Source organism: Helianthus annuus, chromosome 11, assembly GCF_002127325.2.
Source record: "Helianthus annuus cultivar XRQ/B chromosome 11, HanXRQr2.0-SUNRISE, whole genome shotgun sequence".
Taxonomy (NCBI): Eukaryota; Viridiplantae; Streptophyta; class Magnoliopsida; order Asterales; family Asteraceae; genus Helianthus; species Helianthus annuus.
The window spans coordinates 174,925,550-174,947,175 of NC_035443.2; the positions used below are offsets into that span (position 1 = coordinate 174,925,550).

General features: G+C 34.3%; 2 protein-coding genes and 6 non-coding genes across 8 annotated transcripts; 4 read left to right on the forward strand and 4 right to left on the reverse strand.

Annotated features, from left to right (window-relative positions):
- The first annotated feature begins 2,248 nt into the window (after positions 1–2,248).
- On the forward strand, positions 2,249–2,336 carry TRNAM-CAU. The gene is given in 2 exon segments: positions 2,249–2,286; positions 2,301–2,336. It is a non-coding gene; the product is annotated as a tRNA-Met (tRNA).
- Positions 2,337–2,396: 60 nt separating this feature from the next.
- Positions 2,397–2,469, reverse strand: TRNAE-CUC. The gene has a single exon. It is a non-coding gene; the product is annotated as a tRNA-Glu (tRNA).
- Positions 2,470–5,622: 3,153 nt separating this feature from the next.
- Positions 5,623–6,345, forward strand: LOC110887358 (major allergen Pru ar 1). The gene is made up of 2 exons (XM_022135048.2): positions 5,623–5,822; positions 5,957–6,345. The coding sequence occupies exons 1-2, from the start codon at positions 5,639–5,641 to the stop codon at positions 6,241–6,243; spliced, it is 471 nt and encodes a 156-aa protein (XP_021990740.1). The 5' UTR covers positions 5,623–5,638; the 3' UTR covers positions 6,244–6,345.
- Positions 6,346–6,627: 282 nt separating this feature from the next.
- On the reverse strand, positions 6,628–6,700 carry TRNAE-CUC. Its single transcript has one exon. It is a non-coding gene; the product is annotated as a tRNA-Glu (tRNA).
- Positions 6,701–7,288: 588 nt separating this feature from the next.
- Positions 7,289–7,373, forward strand: TRNAM-CAU. The gene is given in 2 exon segments: positions 7,289–7,326; positions 7,338–7,373. It is a non-coding gene; the product is annotated as a tRNA-Met (tRNA).
- Positions 7,374–7,899: 526 nt separating this feature from the next.
- On the reverse strand, positions 7,900–7,972 carry TRNAE-CUC. Its single transcript has one exon. It is a non-coding gene; the product is annotated as a tRNA-Glu (tRNA).
- A 1,293-nt stretch (positions 7,973–9,265) lies between these two features.
- Positions 9,266–9,338, reverse strand: TRNAE-CUC. The gene has a single exon. It is a non-coding gene; the product is annotated as a tRNA-Glu (tRNA).
- A 3,902-nt stretch (positions 9,339–13,240) lies between these two features.
- On the forward strand, positions 13,241–13,980 carry LOC110888835 (pathogenesis-related protein STH-2-like). Its single transcript, XM_035980172.1, has 4 exons — positions 13,241–13,379; positions 13,476–13,506; positions 13,573–13,609; positions 13,651–13,980. The coding sequence occupies exons 1-4, from the start codon at positions 13,241–13,243 to the stop codon at positions 13,750–13,752; spliced, it is 309 nt and encodes a 102-aa protein (XP_035836065.1). The 3' UTR covers positions 13,753–13,980.
- The last annotated feature ends 7,646 nt before the right edge of the window (positions 13,981–21,626 follow it).

Here is a 21,626-nt window from a genome sequence, read left to right on the forward strand (position 1 = left end):
CTACTAACCACTAGGAGACTAAGTATATGTCACAAAGGAGGGTTCAAAGGGAAACCTACCTATCCTGCATTACTTAACCGCTGAAATTTTATCATGACACTTGAGTGTATGGGACGATCTCCATTCATGTGGGGGATTGTTGGAAATTTTATAAATAATATTATATTAATTGTTAATATAATGGTTATTTAATAATTAAGCCAAGATGAATGAGAGATCTTGTGCATTAAGTTTTGTGTGTTGGAACCATAAACATGTGGGAAATTGAGTTTGTCCCACATAGGTGGAGAGATAAATCTTTTGTGAATTTATAATTAGAATTCTCTACACGAATGTATTCTTGTATGACAACTCACACCCAGTGGTAGCCAGGAGGGTGCGAAGCACCCGACCCGCGCCCGCGCCCGCGCCCGGGCACGGGACCGGGACGAGGGCGATGGGCGCAATGTGGCGCTTTGATGGCGCACGCTCGCATCGCCGCGAGCCGCTTGGAGCCGCCTTTAGTATTTTTTAGATGTGTCTTGGCTTGTGGTCAACTAAAGACTATTCAAGTTCCTAACTGAAAAATAGTTAAGTCTCAGAATTTATTCTTATTGAATTTTGTATTCAATATAGACTATTCAAGTTCTTAACTGAAAAATGATTAATTTATTCTTATTGAATTGGGTATTCAATGAAAACTGATCATTTTTTTTCGAATTCTAGTGGGTGGTTATATACAAAGCTTGGTGCTTTGTTTTAGATACACGAGAGTCTGAAACTCGTATGGTTCATACAACAAACACAGCTTCTAACGAATTTCCGAATTTTGGATCTCTACGCACTCTTGTTTCAGGTATTGTTTCAGGTGCTAGGCTAATCCCGGCAGTACAATCTGCTTAGGCTGTTGTACCCTGGGAAACAGACGGGTTCACCTGGGTGGCCCGAAATCTGTTTTAAGGGAAGCGTGATCTTCACGTGCCTCAGTCACCATTGGTTTTCGTTTTATTCCTTATTTTCCTTGTAATCTGTTCTTAGTTTAATTTAAATTTCTTGTATTGTAATTTCTCTCAGTTTACGTATGTTCTTCTTTATGTATTGTAATCAGAATGTTTATTAATAAAATTTACTATTTTATTTATTTTGTGAACGGTGTCCTACAGGTTTTGGGGCTTTACAAGGTTGTGGAAGCCTACCTCCTCAAAAATCCTGATGCATATGTTTAAAGATCCGCATGTTAACTTCGTGTTGTACCCATGTTTGTCCCTTTTATGTTTCTCGTTGTTTTCATTTCTTTGAATAAAGATTACATCATCAATAAAGTTTGAGACTCAAAAAATGAATCTTGCAGCCTTAACTAATCTAACAAAAGAAAGATTCATTGGACCAATAAGAAAATGTATACTTATCTTTATATTAAATCGACACTCGATAAACGAGTCGCTTCTGCTTATGAAATGAGCTATTGAATTTTGAAAGTTAAAAGGCTCTAATTAACAACATTCCTGAACCATCACAAGCTGAACTAATCAAACAAAGAAAAATTTCATTTGACCATCCATCAAGAAAGTGCAATACAGTATACATATCACTGTAGTGAACTTGCATTCGATGAAGGAGTTGGTTCCGATTTTGTAATGGGCTCTTCATGCTGTGTTGTGAATTGTGATCCCCCATCATTGACTGCCCGGTGAACACGAAGATCTGAACTTATAAGCTTGTTGTTTGACACTTAATTATCTGCTAAAACTGTTATGCATGTGTATCTATGTATGTAAAACACAGTTTTTGAACAAAGATTAAGGCAGCTTGTTGCCCGTTTACCAATCTCGATGTAAATTCATAACACGAAAAATATATGACAAAATTAAGAAATTAAGTGATTTAAATGAGCCAATGAAATTACACGAATCCCCAAGTTTTCTACTAAGAGGGGTATCTAGTATCTAATATTATTGTTTTCTTGTAGTTCGACCTGAAAATTGTCACCCATAAAGCAGTTGAAACAACAATTAATCTTTTTTTTTAATTTTTTTTAGTATTATGGCTATTTAATTAATAGTACTGAATGTACTCAAGTGCATGCTAGAAAACATATAAATACCAACTAAATTGACATTTTAATCACATAATGGCAACATGACATCTTTATTCTTCTACTAAGCCCGAGATATATAACTCTGCCTTATGAAGCTTTCTCATCCATCCATGAAATATTCAATATTGTAGTATAACAATTTATAGAATCAGGGATATGCCTCTAACAAGTGGGGTGGTGGCGCAGTTGGCTAGCGTGTAGGTCTCATAGCAATTATAGAGTTATCCTGAGGTCGAGAGTTCGAGCCTCTCTCACCCCATCCTTTTTTGTATGTATCCTTTTTTGTTTTATGTTGCGAGCGAAAAATTAAAAAAAAAAATTCCGTTGCCGGGACTTGAACCCGGGTCTCTCGGGTGAGAGCCGAGTATCCTAACCAACTAGACTACAACGGAATATTAGTTATTATCTTGTTATATTCAACTATTACCTTTTAAAAGTTAAGTTTTTATGTTGTTAAACTATTATTATTTGTTAAAAGATTCAAAGGATGTTGTTTAAATAGTAAATAAGTTTGCATTTGATGTTAAAAAGATTAAAAGGTACCAAGTATCAAAATGGATGAAATATGTTATGCAATGATACGTGAATAAAGTTTACTCTTGTTTTTATCTTTAATAGGTTAAATAATTAAACTCAAAATAGAAACGGGTCAAACTGGTTATAAATGACACAATGCTGATCACCTACTGAGAAAAGATATGACCATAGAATAGTTATATGAATTTGATGTTGTGGACCCATTTATCGTTTCTACTAATGTAACAATATTAACTAGAAGCTTTCACGATGACTTTGGGTAACTAGGTAAGGGTCGTGACAACATTCTTGAACCATCACAATCTGAACTAAAGTAAAAAAAAAATTATCAATTTGGCCAAAAAGATAAGATTTGTGTGGCTAGGATTTAATGTGGGACACAGACTTTTAGCGGAGACAGCTGTCGTCGCTAATAACCTACTTTATGTCGCCGGTATTGCCTTTTAAGTCCCCAACCGTTAGATCAGGATTTTGATCAACGGCTGGGGTTTGGTCTTAGGGTGTGTGACACGGATCGACCAATAGCGGCGACATTAGGCCCGTCGCCGCTAATGGTGTCGCCGCTAAAGGCCTACCATTCTTGTAGTGATGGTATACATATCACTTTAGTGAATTAGTGATCACTGAACACTATATAAACGAGACCGTTCTGAATTTGAAATGAACTCTTCATGTTGTCTTGCGATACTTCATCATTTGACCGTCCCGGTGAGCATGTAGATCTGAACTTAAATCTGGTTCAGTGCATTCCACAATAGCAATTCTAAGCTCATTATTTGACACTTAGTTAACTAGCTAAACTGTAATGCATGTGCAAGACACAACTGTTGAACAAAGATGAGGGTAGTTCACATTCAATGAGCCAATGAAATTAGACTTATCAACAAATTTTGTATTGAAAGGAGTATCTAGTATCTAATATCGTTGTTTTCTTGTAGTTTAAAATAAATATATTCTCAATTTGTTTTAAAAAGAGGTTGAAAGGTTATTGATTTGTTGAATACCATCATATGTGATCAATGATAAACATATCCCATGAAATAAATCTCAAAATGGAAATAATATCTGAAGAAAGTTGACTAGTAAAGATGGGTTTAAGTGACCAGTTGTACCCACTTACTTAATAATATCTTTATATAAATTTTTTATATAAATTCGACGCTGTCCATTTATCTTTTCTACGAGTGTAACAATATTAACTAGAAGCTTTCACCAAGGTTTATTCGATGAGAAAAGGTAGTTTATTTCTGTTGCTTTTGATATTTACGGTTAAAAGTCTGTTTATGGTATCCTAATCTAATATGTAGTATTCATTTTTTTTTGTCATATTTGGAAGAATGGTGATCAGGTTGTAAATGAAGTTTTAAAAGTTGACTTACAATAGACGTGGTAAAATGGTGGGTTGGATAACACGTCAAAATGGGACCGAGTAACAAAAGCTAACTTTGTTTAAAATGGATTCGGCTCAAAAGATCGTAATTTTGTTAAATCAGGCCAAGTTGACACCTCTAGTCTATTGTGCAGAGAAGCTTGGGTTAGCATTTTCTGTTTAAAAACAAAATTAATGTCAATGTTTTAGCTGAAGCCTTAGCTGGTAAAAAGATGTGTATATGTATATTTGGTTTTGAGTAAACTGCCATTTTGGTCCCTGTGGTTTGGCCAGTTTTGCCACTTTAGTCCAAATCTCAAACTTATTACATCCAGGGCCCTGTGGTTTGCATTTTGTTGCCATTTTAGTCCAAAAGTGAAATTTGACCAGATTACCCACTTTTGACCCCCCTGTTTTGTCCTTATCCTCAGGGGTATTTTGGGTATTTTGTAATATTATATCTCAAATTTAATAAATAATATAATGCCACTGCCAGAACAACAACAACAACAGCAACATCTCATCTTCATCATCAACATCATCTCATCTTCATCATCAACATCGTGGTCCCTGTGGTCATCCTTCTCGATTTACATATTTATTTCATTTATACCCCTTATTTTAACATACAGATCATCATCATCTTCCCCATTTACAGTTCATCTTTCCACTAAATAATCCCTAACCCACAAAAATCAAAGCAGACCATCCTCTCCAAAAAAACCCTAATCCCACAATGAAAGATACAAAAAGGCAAGCAAGAAGTCAAAGAACACAATGGGAGCAGATACCGCCGACCACCGTGCCTGTTACATTGGAACTCGAACCAGACTGCGGCGAGATTCGAACTCGAACCAGACTGCGGCGGAAGATCGGTAAGATTGGAGGTGGGAGATGGTGGTGGTGGTGGTGGTGGTGGTAGATGAAGGTTGAGATAAAGCTGTGTGTGTTTATAGAGAGAGAGAGAGAAATAGTTGACCGATTAGTCTGCAATCAGAAAATCAGAAGAGGGAAAGAAGAAAAAGGGTGGGGGTAGGGTGGGGTGGGTAGTTGGGCAGGTAAAATGACCAAAATGCCCCTTCAGAAAAAGACAAAAAAACAGGTTGCAACAGTGAAAAATTGGGTTTTTTGAATTTTGGACTAAAATGGCAACAAAATGCAAACCACAGGGACCCAGATGTAATAAGTTTGAGATTTGGACTAAAGTGGCAAAACTGCCCAAACCACAGGGACCAAAATGGCAGTTTACTCTTTGGTTTTATATATATGTTTCTTCAATTGTAATTAATTAATTCAGCAGATTATTCATTAAAATAACAAAAAGTGTACACTTGTACGCATGATCAAATAGATGAAAGACCCTCACATATAACTACACATTAACAGCCAATAAAATGGATGTATGACAATAAACATTAAAACTAAAACCATAATTGGTGAGACTTGTGCTTGATTTTGTTTGACTTATATGTTTCATAGTGGCTAATAAGCCCATTTCAAATGTGGACAAAAAATAGAATGTGTATACCCCTTTCATAATCTAACAAAACAGTTTCTTCAGTTTGAACCTATAAATACAACCATCACTAGCCATCCATCTCCATCACCTGAAGCACTCTCAAATTAACATCTTTAAGCCTTGAAAATTAAAAATTATGGGTGTCGTGACATATACCGATGAGCAGACTTCACTCGTCGCCCCGGCCAGAATTTTCAAGGCCTCAATTCTTGACTCGCACATTTTAATGCCAAAACTCTTGCCAGATGCTATTAAAAGCATTGAACTTATCAAAGGTGACGGTGGGGCCGGAAGCATTAAGCAGATTAACTTTGCAGGAGGTAAAGTAATATTTATTTAGTTTAACTAACTTTGTGATTAAACACGCTCCAGATTAACGCTTTCATAAGTAAATTGGTCAAAATTGTCACGTGGGCATATGTGTTTTCTTGTTTAATTAAAATCTTGTCTGTAGGTTTTGCGAAGCATCAAATTGATGCAGTGGATGAGAAGACATTCACTTACAAGTACACTTTGATAGAAGGAAACGGTATATCAGACAAGATTGAAAAGGTATCTTATGATATTAAGTTTGAGGGTTCACCCGATGGTGGCAACATCTCCAAAATGACGACAACTATTTACACACATGGTGATTTTGAGATCAAGGAAGAAGAGCTAAAGGCGGGCAAAGAAAAGGTTTTGGGGCTTTACAAGGTTGTGGAAGCCTACCTCCTCAAAAACCCTGATGCATATGTTTAAAGATCGGCATTTTAACTTGGTGTTGTACCCATGTTTGTCCCTTTTATGTTTCCCATCGTTTTCTTTTGTTTGAATAAAGATTACATCATTAATAAAGTTTGAGACTCAAAAAAGAACCTTGCAGCCTTAACTAATCAAACAAGAGAAAGATTCTTTGGACCAACAAGAAAATGTATACATATCAGTATATTGAATCAACACTCGATAAATGTGTCGGTTCTGCTTTTGAAATGAGCACTTTGTGTTATGTTGTGATCGATTATTATTTGATCATTCCCGGTGAGCATAAAGATATGGTCCAATACACTCGGCACTGACTGTTCTTAGCTTGTTCTTCGACACTTGATCCACTGCTAAAACTGTTTTTAAAAAAGAAAATATATTTTCCGTTGCCAGGACTTGAACCCGGGTCTCTCGGGTGAGAGCCGAGTATCCTAACCAACTAGACTACAACGGATGATATCTCATTACTTATAAACTAAACTATTTAACAAGGTTTCTATTAAGAGGGGGTATGCAATATTGTTGTTTTCTTGTAGTTTGACTTTAAAATTGTCGCCTGTAGAGTAGTTGAAACAACAGTTAAATATATTTATTTTGACCCTCAAGTTGAAAAGTTCTTGTTCTGTTATGGGCAATTAAAAGTATTGAATGTCAAGTGCATGCTAGGAAACATATAAATACCAACCGAAAGGAAATGCTACTATTCTACTAACATAATGTTATAATGGCAACATGAGATTTATGAAGGTTTCTCATCCATCCATCAAATATTGTGGCACAAAAACAGCTCAAGATGATGAGCAAAAACACGTAAACCTTCATCGGTTAAAGCCTAACAACCGGTTTCCACTTTATTACAACCTGCTTAGATAAACGGGTTACACATATGGTTTTTGGATTTATTATATGGTTTTTAAGTATTTTTAGAATAAGGGATATGTATGAGACAAACTTCATGGGTTCTATTCCAGTGCCATGTAACAAAGTATTATTTTGGACAATATACACACTTTATAAATTACTCACTAAATCAGAAACATATGGGGTGGTGGCGCAGTTGGCTAGCGCGTAGGTCTCATAGCAATAGAGTGATCCTGAGGTCGAGAGTTCGAGCCTCTCTCACCCCATTCTTTTTTTTTTCCATCCTTTTTTAAATGTCATTTTTCCAATTTAAAATAAAGAAATTGTATGTTGTGCTGCAAAAAAAAAAAAAAAAAGAGTTCGCGCCTACCTCCTTAAAAACCCGGATGCATATGTTTAAAGATTCGCATTTTAACTTGGTATTGTAACCATGTTTGTCGCTTTTATGTTTCCCGTTGTTTTCTTGTCTTTGAATAAAGATTACATCATAAATGAAGTTTGAGACTCAAAAAATGAATCTTGCAGTTGCAGCCTTAACTAATCTAACAAAAGAAAGATTCATTGGACCAAAAAGAAAATGCATACATAGCAGTATATTGAATCAACACTCGACGTCGCTTCAGGCTATCTCTTTAGTACCTATTCTGTTGGGATCGATTATTACTTGACTTTTCCCGGTGAGCATAAAGAGCTGGTTCAACACATTCGGCAGTGACAGTTCTAAGCTTGTTCTTTGATGCTTGATCAACTGCTAAAACTGTTTAAATAAAAATAAAAATAAAAAAAATACAATTCCGTTGCCGGGACTTGAACCCGGGTCTCTCGGGTGAGAGCCGAGTATCCTAACCAACTAGACTACAACGGAATGTTGGTTTTTATTTTAAAGTATTACCTTTTAAAAGATTAAAAGTTAACAAATATATCCGTTTAATGTGTATATCAAATCAAACTCAAAATGGATGAAATATGTCATGCATTGATATGTGAAGACAGTTTACTTCTGTTTTATCGTTAATGGATCAAATGGTTAAACTCAAAACTGAAACGGGTCAAACTGGTTATAAATGACACGATCAACTATTGAAAAATGATATACTAAATGATAATTATACAAATTTGACGTTGTGGATCTGTTTATCGTTTCTACTAATGTAAGAATATTAACTAGAAGCCTTCAAAAAAAAAACTAGAAGCCTTCACCAAAGTCACCTTCATTAATGATCTTGAATTCCGCCAACTCACCAAGGCTTTATTCTGGACTTGAAGTCTAGAATAAGGTTGCACTTGTTGTTCTTACTTCTTACTGCCTAGTGTGTAACGAAGTTTTAAAAGTCGATAACTTATTGTTAGGGCTGGTCAAATGGGCGGATTGGATAACAAGTCAAAAATGGTAAATTTGTCGAAATGGGTTAGTGGGCCAGGTTAACACCTCTAACTACTCCAAAACATGGTTTGTGGCTTTGTGCAGACAAGCTTGGTAATATAGTTGAAATCATTGTAAAAAAATCATCTATTGTCCCTCATGTTCTCCATTGTATTTAACCAGTTATGTGTACTTGTTTGTAAGTGGGAACTAGATCTAATCACATATGTTTAATTCAATACTTGTAGGGATGACCAAATATATGAAGAAATCCATAAATGCCAATATGAAGATTTCTCATCTATCCATGATATTATTGTGACACGAAAACAGCTCAAGATGATGAGCAAACACACGTACCAGCTATAGCCTTACAACCTGTTTCAACTTTATTAAGAACTGTTTACAACCTGCCAAATTGTTTACGGCCTGTTTTACCCGTTTTCAATTTAATTACACAAAACGCGTTATCTAAATGGGTTAAGTGGTGTCTAGATGACATGGTTTTAAGTGTATTCAAGTTAAGGTTAATGTTTTGACACAAAATATTTATGGGTTGTCAGTTGTGTTCAGGGTTCATGTTACATAGTTTATATATACACTTACAGAAAATAAATGACTATATAAATTATGAAAAATATTTTATATATCATGGGGTGGTGGCGCAGTTGGCTAGCGCGTAGGTCTCATAGCAATTATAGAGTGATCCTGAGGTCGAGAGTTCGAGCCTCTCTTTTTTTATTCGAATTTTTTATCATTTTTCTTAGTTTTAAAATTAAAAAAAAAAAGAAGAAATTCCGTTGCCGGGACTTCAACCCGGGTCTCTCGGGTGAGAGCCGAGTATCCTAACCAACTAGACTACAACGGAAGATATCTTATCAGATTGAATTTACTTTTTAAATGGTTATTTGTTTTTCTAAATTATCGTTTAAAAGGTAACAAACCCTTACGATGAAGATTTATATGATATTTATTTAAAAAGACTGATATAATAATATCAAGGTGATATAATAATATCAAGGCAAAAGATCAAATAAAAATAGCTTTATTGTACAAACGTATGAAAGTTGTGAAAAGGTAAAAAAACGTGGTGACATTTCGTAACTATCTACTCATAGAGTAATTATCAAATTTACCCTACAAATGACCTTGTAGATAATTTTGTAAAATGATCTTGTAGGGTAATTTTGATCTTGTATGGTAATTACGGGTAAAATAATTATGAAAGTGCCACCGCGTTTTAATACCTTTCACGCCTTTTGTATATTTTGTACGATAAGGCCATTTGTACAGGATCTTTACCTATGATATGTAAAGAAAGTTGACTCATAAACACGGGTTAAACCTAATAAGATGAGTGTGACTTTAAAACTCTGTTGCAACTATAAAGACAAAACGAAATGAGCACGCTTGTATTATCATTCATGTTGGGTTCCCACTTACCTATGAATGGGTAGAATTTAAACATTTACTTATGTTTTATCTGGGTGAAACGATTAAACTCAAAACAGAATCGGGTCAAACAGGTTATAAGTGACACAATGTTGATCACCTATTGAAGAATTGATGTAATAAATACTTTAAAACATTTATACAAATTCAACATTGTCCATTTATCTTTTATACTAGTGTAATTAACGAGACGCTTTCACCAAGGGGCATTAAGGTTATTGAATCCCGCCAATTAAAAGCTTTCGCCAATGCTTATTCTGGACTAGAATGAGCTCGGTTCATTCTTATTGCCATCTATTTAGCTTTCATTTCGACTAATGCATTCAAATCACTCGCATCATTGATCGTTGTAACAAGTTATACTCAGTTTGATCAAGAAAAACTTCACATTTGGGCCAATGATCTTCTTGCATCTCCAAGTATACTCGAGTATCTTCAGGGTGTCACGGGAAAAGGTAGTGTTTTTTTCCGTTTCTTTTGATATTTATGGTAGAGAATTTTTTCAAAAGTAGTTGGAACTGATTTGAATTCTTCCTATCTAAAATGGCGTATATTTTTCATTATTGGAAGAATGGTGATCGGTTTCATACTTTCTTTTAATGAAGTTTAAAAGTCAATAACTTATATTAAGTCTGGAAAAATGGGCGGATTGGATAATAAGTCAAAATGGGTTTGCGTCAAAAAAGGTAATTTTGTTCAAAATGAGTTCAGGTAAAAAAACGTTAATCATGTTCAAAATGAGTTCAGGTAAAAAAACGTTAATCATGTTCAAAATGGGCTGGGTTGACACCTCTAACTAATGCAAAACATGATTTGTGCAGATAAGCTCCACTGTTTTTTTAAAGTAGTTGAAACAAATGTAAACAATAATATATTAACCTTCATGTTCCGCCATTGTATTTAACCCAATATGCACTTGCAAGTGAGAACCAAACATAATCACAAATGTTTAACTCAATGTTGGACCAAATAGATAAAAGACACTCAACCCATGACCTATTCGTCTACGGGTATGGTGTCCCCTTACAAATGTAAGGTTGTGGGTTCAAATCCTTGCAAATGCAAGATAAAAATGTAATAGTCAAGGTGTTAAAAAAATTACTGTTCAAAAAAAAAAAAAAAGATGAAAGAGTCTCAAATACAAGTACACATTTAAAGCCAATAAAATGGATGTATGACAATAAACAATAAAACTAAAACCACAAATTATTAACTTCTTTTAGCCTTAAAATCATGAGTAAATTACAAGTTTTGTCCTTTATGTTTGTAACAAATTGCAGGCGGTGTCCTTTACCTTTAAATTTGACGAGTTTTGTCCTTAACGTTTCAAAATCCTGCACGTTATGTCCTTTAAGCCAAACTAAGTTAATTTTTTCTGTTAAATCAAGGTATTTTTGTAATTTTAGTAGGCAAATAAGGTTATTTTTGTAATTTTATCCATTTATTTTAATTCAAAAATAAAACATGTATAAAATTAAAAGCCCCTCTCTCTCCAGTCTCTCTCTATCAATGTTTTAAAATCCGGTATTTTAATCATACCGGGTTAGACATAGAAATGGTTTAACCGGTTGAATCGGGTTGTACCAGGCGGTTCAACCATGTTGACTAATTAACTCTATAAATCCATAAAATATAATTTCAACTCAAAAATAATCCAAAACTACATCAATTCATAATAAAAAATATTCCAAAAGTTAATCCATAATAAAAAAGTTATTCAAAAGTTAATGATTAAATACACATTATATAGCAATTAGCAAACAATATAACAATTAACAACATGAATGATTGAACAAAAGTCAAAAGAAGGTAAACCTGGATGATCGGTTGAAGAACTTTATTTGAAAAATCCAATGATTTTCTATCTTTGAGTAAGGAAGAAGTTTGATTGATGTGGATTGTCAATTGTGGGCGTTAGGTTTTACACTTTAACTAAGAAAGTAAATAGTCAACTTTTTTAGGCATCTAAAAATTAAAAGTTCAAAATTTTGACATTTGGCCCGGTATGAACCGTACCAGTATGCCGATTTAAACCGGTATAACCAAATTTACCGGCGGTACAACTTCTTTGCCGTTTCCTTAGTTTACCGGTATGATTCGTACCGACCAAGCATCCGGCATCCGGTTTAACCGGTTCAACCGGCCGGTTTAAACCGGTTTTTAAAACATTGCTCTCTATATCTCTCTCTTGTTTCTCTCACTATCTCTCTTGCCCTCTGCCATCATCCACCACCACCATCACCACCTCCGGCGACCCACCATCTCCACTCTGTTCAAGTTGGATCTGAGACGGTTGGATCCAGTGTGGTGTTTGGATCTGAACAAGGGCACAAACATATGCTCTCCTTGCCCACCAAAAGACAGTTCTTCCAATGTCGGCAAGTGACTTCTAAACTTTCCTGAATGGCGGATGGCCCACATATCGTTTTTGAAAGTCAACATTTTGCCTGTAATAAAACTACAACTGAAGCTAAAGAAATTAATTTTTACTTACCCAAATAAATCATGCCTCTGGTTCAAGTTGGATGTGGTGGATGGTGAAATTTCCCCTCTCTCTCTCTCCTACTTCTCTAGCCCCAAGATGATGGTTACTTTCATGGAACCTTCACTTTACTTCATGTTATTTATTCAATTTTGTAATTTTCAAGATCATATATTCATATCCCCTTTTCAGTTAGTTTGCTGATCAAGTTTGTTTTTTTTTTTTTTTCCATATGGGTTTTGAATATTGTAGCTTATGTGATTTAATTTGATCTGGTTTTGATTTAATTTGAAGGGATTAATCTAAATTAGTATTTTTTTAATGTGGGTTTTGATGATTATAGCTTATGTCTGGGTTTGGTTTGGTTTAATTTGAAGGGATTAATCTAAATTAGTATTTTTCAATATGGGTTTTGAATATTGGAGCTTATGTGATTTGGGTTTGGTTTAATTTGATGAGATTATTCTGAAATTTGATGGGTTTGTGTGGATTTTACAGAGTTTGAACTCAAATGAAGGGTGTAGTTCAGTTGGAGTTTGGAGATGATGAAGATGAGTTTAGAAGTTGTACAAAATAGCCCCTGAGCAAAGAGTTGTATTACAAAATAGCCCATAGGGAGGTAAAACGACAAGAATACCCTCATGTGTAAGGCACATGACCATACTTAACCAAAAAATCTAACTGGGTTTAGCCTAAGTTTAGCCTAAAGGACATAACGTGCAAGATTTTGAAACATTAAGGACAAAACTCGTCAAATTTAAAGGTAAAGGACACCGCCTGCAATTTGGTACAAACATAAAGGACAAAACTTATAATTTACTCTAAAATCATAAATCATGGGTGTCTTGACATATACCGATGAGCACACTTCACCCGTCATTCCATTCAAAATCTTCAAGGCCTCAATTCTCGACTTACACAATTCAATGCCAAAGCTCTATCCGGATGCTATTACTAGCATCAAGTTTATTAAAGGTGACAATGGGGTAGGAAGCATTAAGTAAATCAACTTTGCTAGAGATAAAGCAATATTATACTATTTAACCAACTTTGTGATTTGACATGTTTAAGATAAACACGACCTAACGAAACACGTTGATAGGTAAATTGGCCTCAAATACTAATTTTCTACATGTGCTTTCTTGATTAATTCAATTCTTGTATGTAGGTTTCGTGAAGCACCAAACCGTGAAGTGGATAGGAAGGCATTCACTTACAAGTACACTTTGATAGATGAAACGATATATTAGACATGATTGAAAAGGTATCTTATGATATTAAGTTTGAGGGTTCACCTGATGGTGGGTGCATCTCCAAGATAACGACAACTATTTACATGCGTGGTTAATTTGATATCAAGGAAGAAGAATTAAAGGTCGACAAAGAAAAATTTTAGGACTTTACAAGGTTGTGGAAACCTACGTCCTAAAAAACCGAATGCATATGTTTAAAGATTCGCATTTTAACTTTGTGTTGTACTTTCTTGTCCCTTTTTATGATCCCCATTGTTTTATATTTGTATGCACAATTATTTCTTGTTATGTTTATAGTTATAGTTGTATAGAGTGTGTGCGTGCGTTCACACACATATGTTTAAAATTCTTATTGTATTTATATATTAGTGATACTGTTATTGATATATTAGTGATTTTGTTATTGAAGAGGTACAATCTACTACTCTACTACTTCGATTCAAATGAATAAAATAACGTATTTGTTATGGTGACATGACAAAAAAAATGTACAATCATGAAAAAATATCTTTATTCCTAACCAATGAAAATGAAGATGTCATTCTCAAAACAATTATGCACATCTGAGGGACCACACCTCGTGATAGTGACATCAACCCAAAATTCTCTCCTATAAATGCAAAAGAGATAGGGTGTAGAGGATGAGACTCTCTTTTTTATTTTCTTTTTTGTTTTTTTTTAAATTACATAACTTAATAATTAAAACAATAGATAACTTAAAAAAAACATTACTTTGATAACTAAAAAATAAGATAATTTAAAAAAATCCCAACTTAAAAAAAATACTAGATTGCTTCAATTAGAAAACCTACGAACTTCAATTTTTTTTTTTAATCTTTTCATTCATTTTTTTTCAAAATGTCGCGGTCTTCTTCCGGATACGGGTTTCGATTTGGGGTTGGATTTTGGTTTGGATTCGGGTTGGTTTGGTTGTAGGGACCCATGTGTAACGCCCTGCTTTTTCATACTTTCCATAATTAGAAAGCTCGCCTTGTAATGCTATTTTTGGAAATCTTGTATTATTGTAATCTTCTTTTCGTTGTAAAATCCGAGACTTGGATCATAAATAAAATTCGTATTTCTTTAAATTCACTATCTACATATTCATACATGTTCATACGTTCAAATTCATTGTACATCGAATCCTTATTTGTAATTCATACTTATACGATACTTATTCGCGATGCATGTCCATACTTGTCCTTAAATTGTTGATACCTAAAAACCCCTAATAATATGCTTATTTATACAATGATTAATCATCTAATATGTGATATATACTCGTCACTTACAAACATGTTACATACTTGTACATTACACTTTTTACCTAGTTAAATCATGTTTTATTTCATATTTCACCTTGTTACAAGTTAGGGGAAACATTGTTGCATATTATTACACAACTTAATTAACAAAATTACTCATTATAATGTTTTAAAAAAATAAAAAAAAATAAAAAAATATGGCAGCCCCAATTCAGCAAAATTCAGCCCCATATAGTTGGGTTTTGTGGGCTAGTTTCAAGGTGTAACCCCTTCTAAACACTTACAAAGCCCAACCCATTGAAACCCTAATCCTTCCCCCTATAAATACCACTTATAACCAGCCTCCCTACCACTTTTGCAACACTAAAAACTCTCAAAAGTTCCTCCAAACCGTAGCTGAAAGCAAGGGTTCGAGCAGATTGACACCCCTTCACGAAAATGAGCATAACTCACTCAATTCTTATCCGATTCACTCGATTCTTTTTCCTACTACTTTGTATTGACCTTATCTACGTTTCCATGGGTTTTTCACAGTAAATAAGTCACTGGAACTCCAGCAAAAAGGCTCCAAAGTCCACTGATTGTTTTTGTTTTCATGAAATCCTTGTTATTTCTTACCAAACTTGAGTCTATCTCATCTCAAACCTATGTCCTAATGCTTACAACACTTTAGTGGTTGGTTAGGCTTAAAAACAAGGTTGAGACACTTAAAAATCAGAGGATTAAACCTCATAAACTTGGTGTTTTGTTTAGGGTTTTTAACCCACAAGTCATGTCAAACTTTGTCTTTGATACATGAGTGATTATGGAACAACTTGGGTTGTCCAAACATACAATCCTCACATGATTTGATGATTTCTCTTAGTTAGTGTGTATATTTCTTATTCTTTATTGTATGTTCATGACCCTCCTTGGTTGTTTTTTTTACATCAAGTGTAGTGGTGAACACATAGAGGTGCCTAAATGGAAGAGTTGATCTTCCTACCTCCTACATGATTTCTATGACATTTAGAGGTACCAAAATGAAGATTTTAATCTTCTACCTCATGCTTGAACTATTGGACATATATTATATAACCTAAATATATTATTCGAATAATCGAATCTTTGATGATGAACTAGTGTTCATATGTCGAGGTACTAGATTACATCATCCTAGAGTATGATAACTTGTCACGATTCTAATGGAACCTTGTTCCATGAAAACATCTAAACTCCTTCGAGTTTCCTAGTGTCAAGAACAAGCATCATATGTACTAAATGATTATTTTCCATGTTATTCTCATATCTTATTTTTATGTTGTTTTAAACACCGAATCTCGACTCTAAACATACTTGAACTTTAACCCTTATACATTCGGACTCTAAATCTCTACTCGTCAACAATTGGATAATCGGAAAGCATATGCAAGCCTTGTGAGTATACTCGTATTCCCCCTTTTTACTTTTACCACTTTTGGGGTGTAACATGTTTATCTCTCAATAAACTTACACATGAACATTTTGCTTAAACACATGAACATTCCTATAACATGCTTGTATACGTGATGGCTTGATGCTTTAAACTTGGATTAATCTTATGTGTTGAATTTATCATTAACTTCGTACGAGCCAAACCGTGACATAGGTAGCGCTATAGGATTAACGACCCGCCCTTTATCATCGGTAATGTCATGAGCATATTGCATTTCCTTGGTTTGATATGTTAGACACATGCCATGTTTAAACGTTTATCTTGAATCACATGCTTGCTATGAGGAATTGTTTAAAACTTATCTTTTACTATGTATGTATCAAACTTGTATACTCGCCTTTGCTTTTGCATTGAATTGTATTTTAAACATGTTACAGGTTGATGATGACGATGCTATGAAAAGAAGTAGCGTTGATGCCTAGATACACATATAGACGTTAGGTTTAATATGTCGTATCAATTTTGCTTATGTTATCATGTATTTCTTTTGAAGTTGTTGTTACTTGAGTTTATGTAATGTTGACAATTGAAAGTTATGAAATGAAATGAGAATTATTTAATTATCGTCACAAATAGTGTTATGATGTCTCGAGCAATCTTCACACTTCGTCTCATCCCGATGTTTCCGCCATTGGTTAGGGTGTGACAGATTGGTATCAAAGCCATAACTATAGGGAATTAGGAAAAGTAGGAATGCTTTAGTCTAGTCTATAGTTTTAGAGCCTTATTCTTATGTTTTACTTGAAACTACTTGCATGCTACCTTATTTGCTCTTATTCATTCTCTTTTGATCTTTTAAGCATATATGGCTCTTAGATGTTTTCATGGAACAAGGTTCCATTGGACATATATTATATAACCTAAATATATTATTTGAATAATCGAATCTTTGATGATGAACTAGTGTTCATATGTCGGGGTACTAGATTACATCATCCTAGACTATGATAACTTGTCACGATTCTAATGGAACCTTGTTCCATGAAAACATCTAAACTCCTTCGAGTTTCCTAGTGTCAAGAACAAGCATCATATGTACTAAATGATTATTTTCCATGTTATTCTCATATCTTATTTTTATGTTGTTTTAAACACCGAATCTCGACTCTAAACATACTTGAACTTTAACCCTTATACATTCGGACTCTAAATCTCTACTCGTCAACAATTGGATAATCGGAAAGCATATGCAAGCCTTGTGAGTATACTCGTATTCCCCCTTTTTACTTTTACCACTTTTGGGGTGTAACATGTTTATCTATCAATAAACTTACACATGAACATTTTGCTTAAACACATGAACATTCCTATAACATGCTTGTATACGTGTTGGCTTGATACTTTAAACTTGGATTAATCTTATGTGTTGAATTTATCATTAACTTCGTACGAGCCAAACCGTGACATATGTAGCGCTATAGGATTAACGACCCGCCCTTTATCATCGGTAATGTCATGAGCATATTGCGTTTCCTTGGTTTGATATGTTAGACACATGCCATGTTTAAACGTTTATCTTGAATCACATGCTTGCTATGAGGAATTGTTTAAAACTTATCTTTTACTATGTATGTATCAAACTTGTATACTCGCCTTTGCTTTTGCATTGAATTGTATTTTAAACATGTTACAGGTTGATGATGACGATGCTATGAAAAGAAGTAGCGTTGATGCCTAGACACACATATAGACGTTAGGTTTAATATGTCGTATCAATTTTGCTTATGTTATCATGTATTTCTTTTGAAGTTGTTGTTACTTGAGTTTATGTAATGTTGACAATTGAAAGTTATGAAATGAAATGGGAATTATTTAATTATCGTCACAAATAGTGTTATGATGTCTCGAGCAATCTTCACACTTCGTCTCATCCCGATGTTTCCGCCATTGGTTGGGGTGTGACACCATGGCTTTATAAAAAAAGGCAAATTGGATTTAAATAATTTCAACTTCTCAATTTGGCCTATAATAATCACAACTTAGTTATTTGCCGATAATAATACCAAGTGTTCCACTTTTGGCCGATAATAGTCTGCGTTAAAAATAGCTTAAAGGAGTTAAGTTTTTTTTTTCCGAATTACCAACCGATGCTTTAGGGCTTTTGATTAGAACGAGAATACGAGTTGATTGATGTAAAATTTACCTCGAAATACTGCCCCAAACGACGAAAACGATGATTCAATTTGGGTGTTTAAACTTCCAATTAACAAAAATCAAGCCGTTTGAAGCACCGTTTCGAGGTATGTTTTACACAAATCGACCCGTATCCTCATTCTGATCAAAATCCCTAAAACATTGGTTTGTAACTTGTAACACCCCGAAAACGGGTTTGGTAATCGAACCCCGTTAATACTAAAAGACGGGTAAAGTACCATTAGTAGTAAAATTTACCCGGTGAATATTAGGAATTTTAAGTAAGTAAACCTAATATTTAATAAAAAGATAAATAAAGGTCTATGGATAAATAAAGTTTACAAAAGGTCTGGGTTAACGGGACCTAAAATAAACTTAGTCGTAAATATCCCCGAAACCCGCTAAGTTAACTAGAAATGTTTAGTTTAGTTAATAAGAGGGAATGTGTATTTTTGGGGAATTGATAACCCAGTTAGTTATCAGTCTTGAGGTGATATATAATAAGGTTAAAACACCTAAACTATAAGTCAAATAGAGTAGAGGGACTAAATTAGCAAAAACTTGAAACATGGAAGTTTTATTAGTAAATAAAACACCAAACACACACATGAGTGTGTGTTTGGGTCGTACAGAAGAAAGGGGCGACCAGGGAGTATCCTCCAAACCCTAGATTTCACATAAAACTCACAAATTGAAGCCCTTAATCTGCTCTAAATCGAGTTTCAAACACGGATTAGTGATCACCTCGTTGCGGGGATCAAAAGGTATGTAAAATTTTGGTATTTTGATTCATGTTCAGTTTTAGGTTAATTGAGAAAATCAAAAAATTGAGCATGCATGATTGTTGTATTGATGAAATTTGAAGCAAAGTGATGTCTAGGATAAACCCTAGATGATTTCTTGTTAAAATCTAACTTTATATTTGTGAGGTTTATAATCACCAATGTAGGTGATTAGTGAGTTTGTAGAAACTAAGTAAACACTAGAATTATGGTTCTTATTCTAGTGAAATCTGAATTCATGTGGTGAATCTGAAATTATTGATGTTAAAATTTAGTATAGACTTGTTAATTGAAGTGAATGTAGATGAAAATAACATGTCAAAAACCTAGTAATGGTTATGTTAAAAATCTGACCCGCTAGGTGTTTGTTAAAACGCCTAAGTGATGAGTAAAACGTTAAAGATCGGACAAAAACGCAGATTTGAATATCATAATGAATTGTCCGATTTTTGGTTATAAAAGAGTTCTAAATTTGGTTGTGAATGGAGCTCTTTAGGTAAAGAACCCGGGTCGTCAGGTAGACAAGCCGGAGGTGATACACGCTTGAAAGGTGTGCTTTAAAGGTACGTAACTACGGTTCCGTTACATTATCCTTGATTTCGTATTTTCGTTATTAGACTTCAAATTAGCATATACATGAAATTGACATTTAATGGAAGTGACGAAGATCATTAGGTAAATAAACGGGTCAAAAGGTGGAATTATCACCCTTTGACAATATCGCCTAATGGTTTGTCGAGTTACATGTTCATAGGAATAAATATCAAACGGATATGCACATCGCTATTGATTAGCGGCTACTAAGGCAAGGTATCGAAACGGGTCAATATATTGACCCGAGCCAGGTATGTATAATAGCACAACTCATCATGTAGAATTTGGAGTTCTATATGTTAGACAATGTTAAAGTGTAGATATTCGGTTATTTTTAAGGTAAACCGAATAATTTGAATTATGTTCATGGTGTTTAAGAAGCACATGGGTTTACAAATAAGATTATATTTAAAAGGGTCGGATTTTGGGTTAGTCAAGTATTTAAAGGACCCTTGTAGTTAAAGAAGAATGAAAATTGACCAAATTGCCCTTGTAAGTCAATTCGGATGAACGACCCTTAGAGGTGGTTCGGAAATAAGTTTTAAGATTATATAAATGCTTAGGATAAGTTTGATACTGAAAAACGTAAGTTCTTGGGTCGAAGGGCTTAATATGAGCCTTTGCCGTAAAATGGTAATCCGAGGGGTAAAACTCGGAACATATAGATATCCACATTAAACTCAATACACATATAGTGTAGTGGGAGGTTACTAGATATGAAATGTAGAACTACAACACTAGAAGGGAATGAAAGCGTTTTCAAGTTTTAAAGTGCTTAAAATACCCTTAACGGGTCAAAATAAGCATACAAGCGAAAACGGGTTAAATTGTGTAATAAACCTATGATTAAAACCTAATATGGTAGGTAACATTAATTTATAGAAGTATATGTAATATAGGAATCAAACAAATACGTTTGTTTGATAAAATGCATAAACGGGTTAAAATTCGGTAAAAAGGTAACGAGTCAAAGGCTTAGAAGTCTCAAAACTTCTTATGTTGGATGTAGGATTTTAACTCCATAAGATGGAAGATTAAATTACGGACGCGTAGGAAAAAGAATCGGGTAAAACGGATCAATACCGAAGAAGTTATGGCCGTTTCCGTAAAAACTGGCATAGCTGATCTGAACTGCAACCTGCTGGAAACTGGTTTCCCAGGCGACACGCGAAGGAACAACCTGGTTCCTCCGCGACACGAGTCAGAACCCTGAATTAGCGAAAATTTTTTATTTTAAACAGTTTCGCTTCCCGGAGTCGTTTAAATATGTTCTAAGTTACATATGACTAATCCAACTCATGTTTTATGAGTTTCGGGTATGATTTTAGCACCGGAGGATGATCAAGCACAACGAAGAACCGAATACGATCAAGAAATAAGCTTCCGCACTATGTATCATTATTATATTAAACGACGAATGTACACATGACATGTTGTATACTTTTAAATTGTAAAAAGTTTTAACAAACCCGTAATTTCTAATGCATGTGTAATCTTAACTACATGATTGTTTTTCGTAAATGATACGTTAAACCTTAATTTATAAGAACGGGTGTTACAAGTTGGTATCAGAGCCTTGGTTTAAGAGATTCAAGTATGGCGGGAAAGCTATGCTTGGACTTAAACCTTATGCTCTTGACAAAGATTGGTGTTCGGTTCGAGGCTTGATCGCAAATCCGGTAAGTACATGTATATTAATGGTTTTATAAGATTAAAGTGTT

Bases quoted from the DNA above. Each gene is read 5' to 3' on its own strand.
- LOC110888835 (XM_035980172.1), top strand. From the start codon at position 13,241: ATGGGTGTCTTGACATATACCGATGAGCACACTTCACCCGTCATTCCA. The intron at 13,380-13,475 runs GTGACAATGGGG...GACATGTTTAAG, and splicing joins TAGCATCAAGTTTATTAAAG to ATAAACACGACCTAACGAAA. The intron at 13,610-13,650 runs GCATTCACTTAC...TGAAACGATATA, and splicing joins ACCGTGAAGTGGATAGGAAG to TTAGACATGATTGAAAAGGT.
- LOC110887358 (XM_022135048.2), top strand. From the start codon at position 5,639: ATGGGTGTCGTGACATATACCGATGAGCAGACTTCACTCGTCGCCCCG. The intron at 5,823-5,956 runs GTAAAGTAATAT...TCTTGTCTGTAG, and splicing joins GCAGATTAACTTTGCAGGAG to GTTTTGCGAAGCATCAAATT.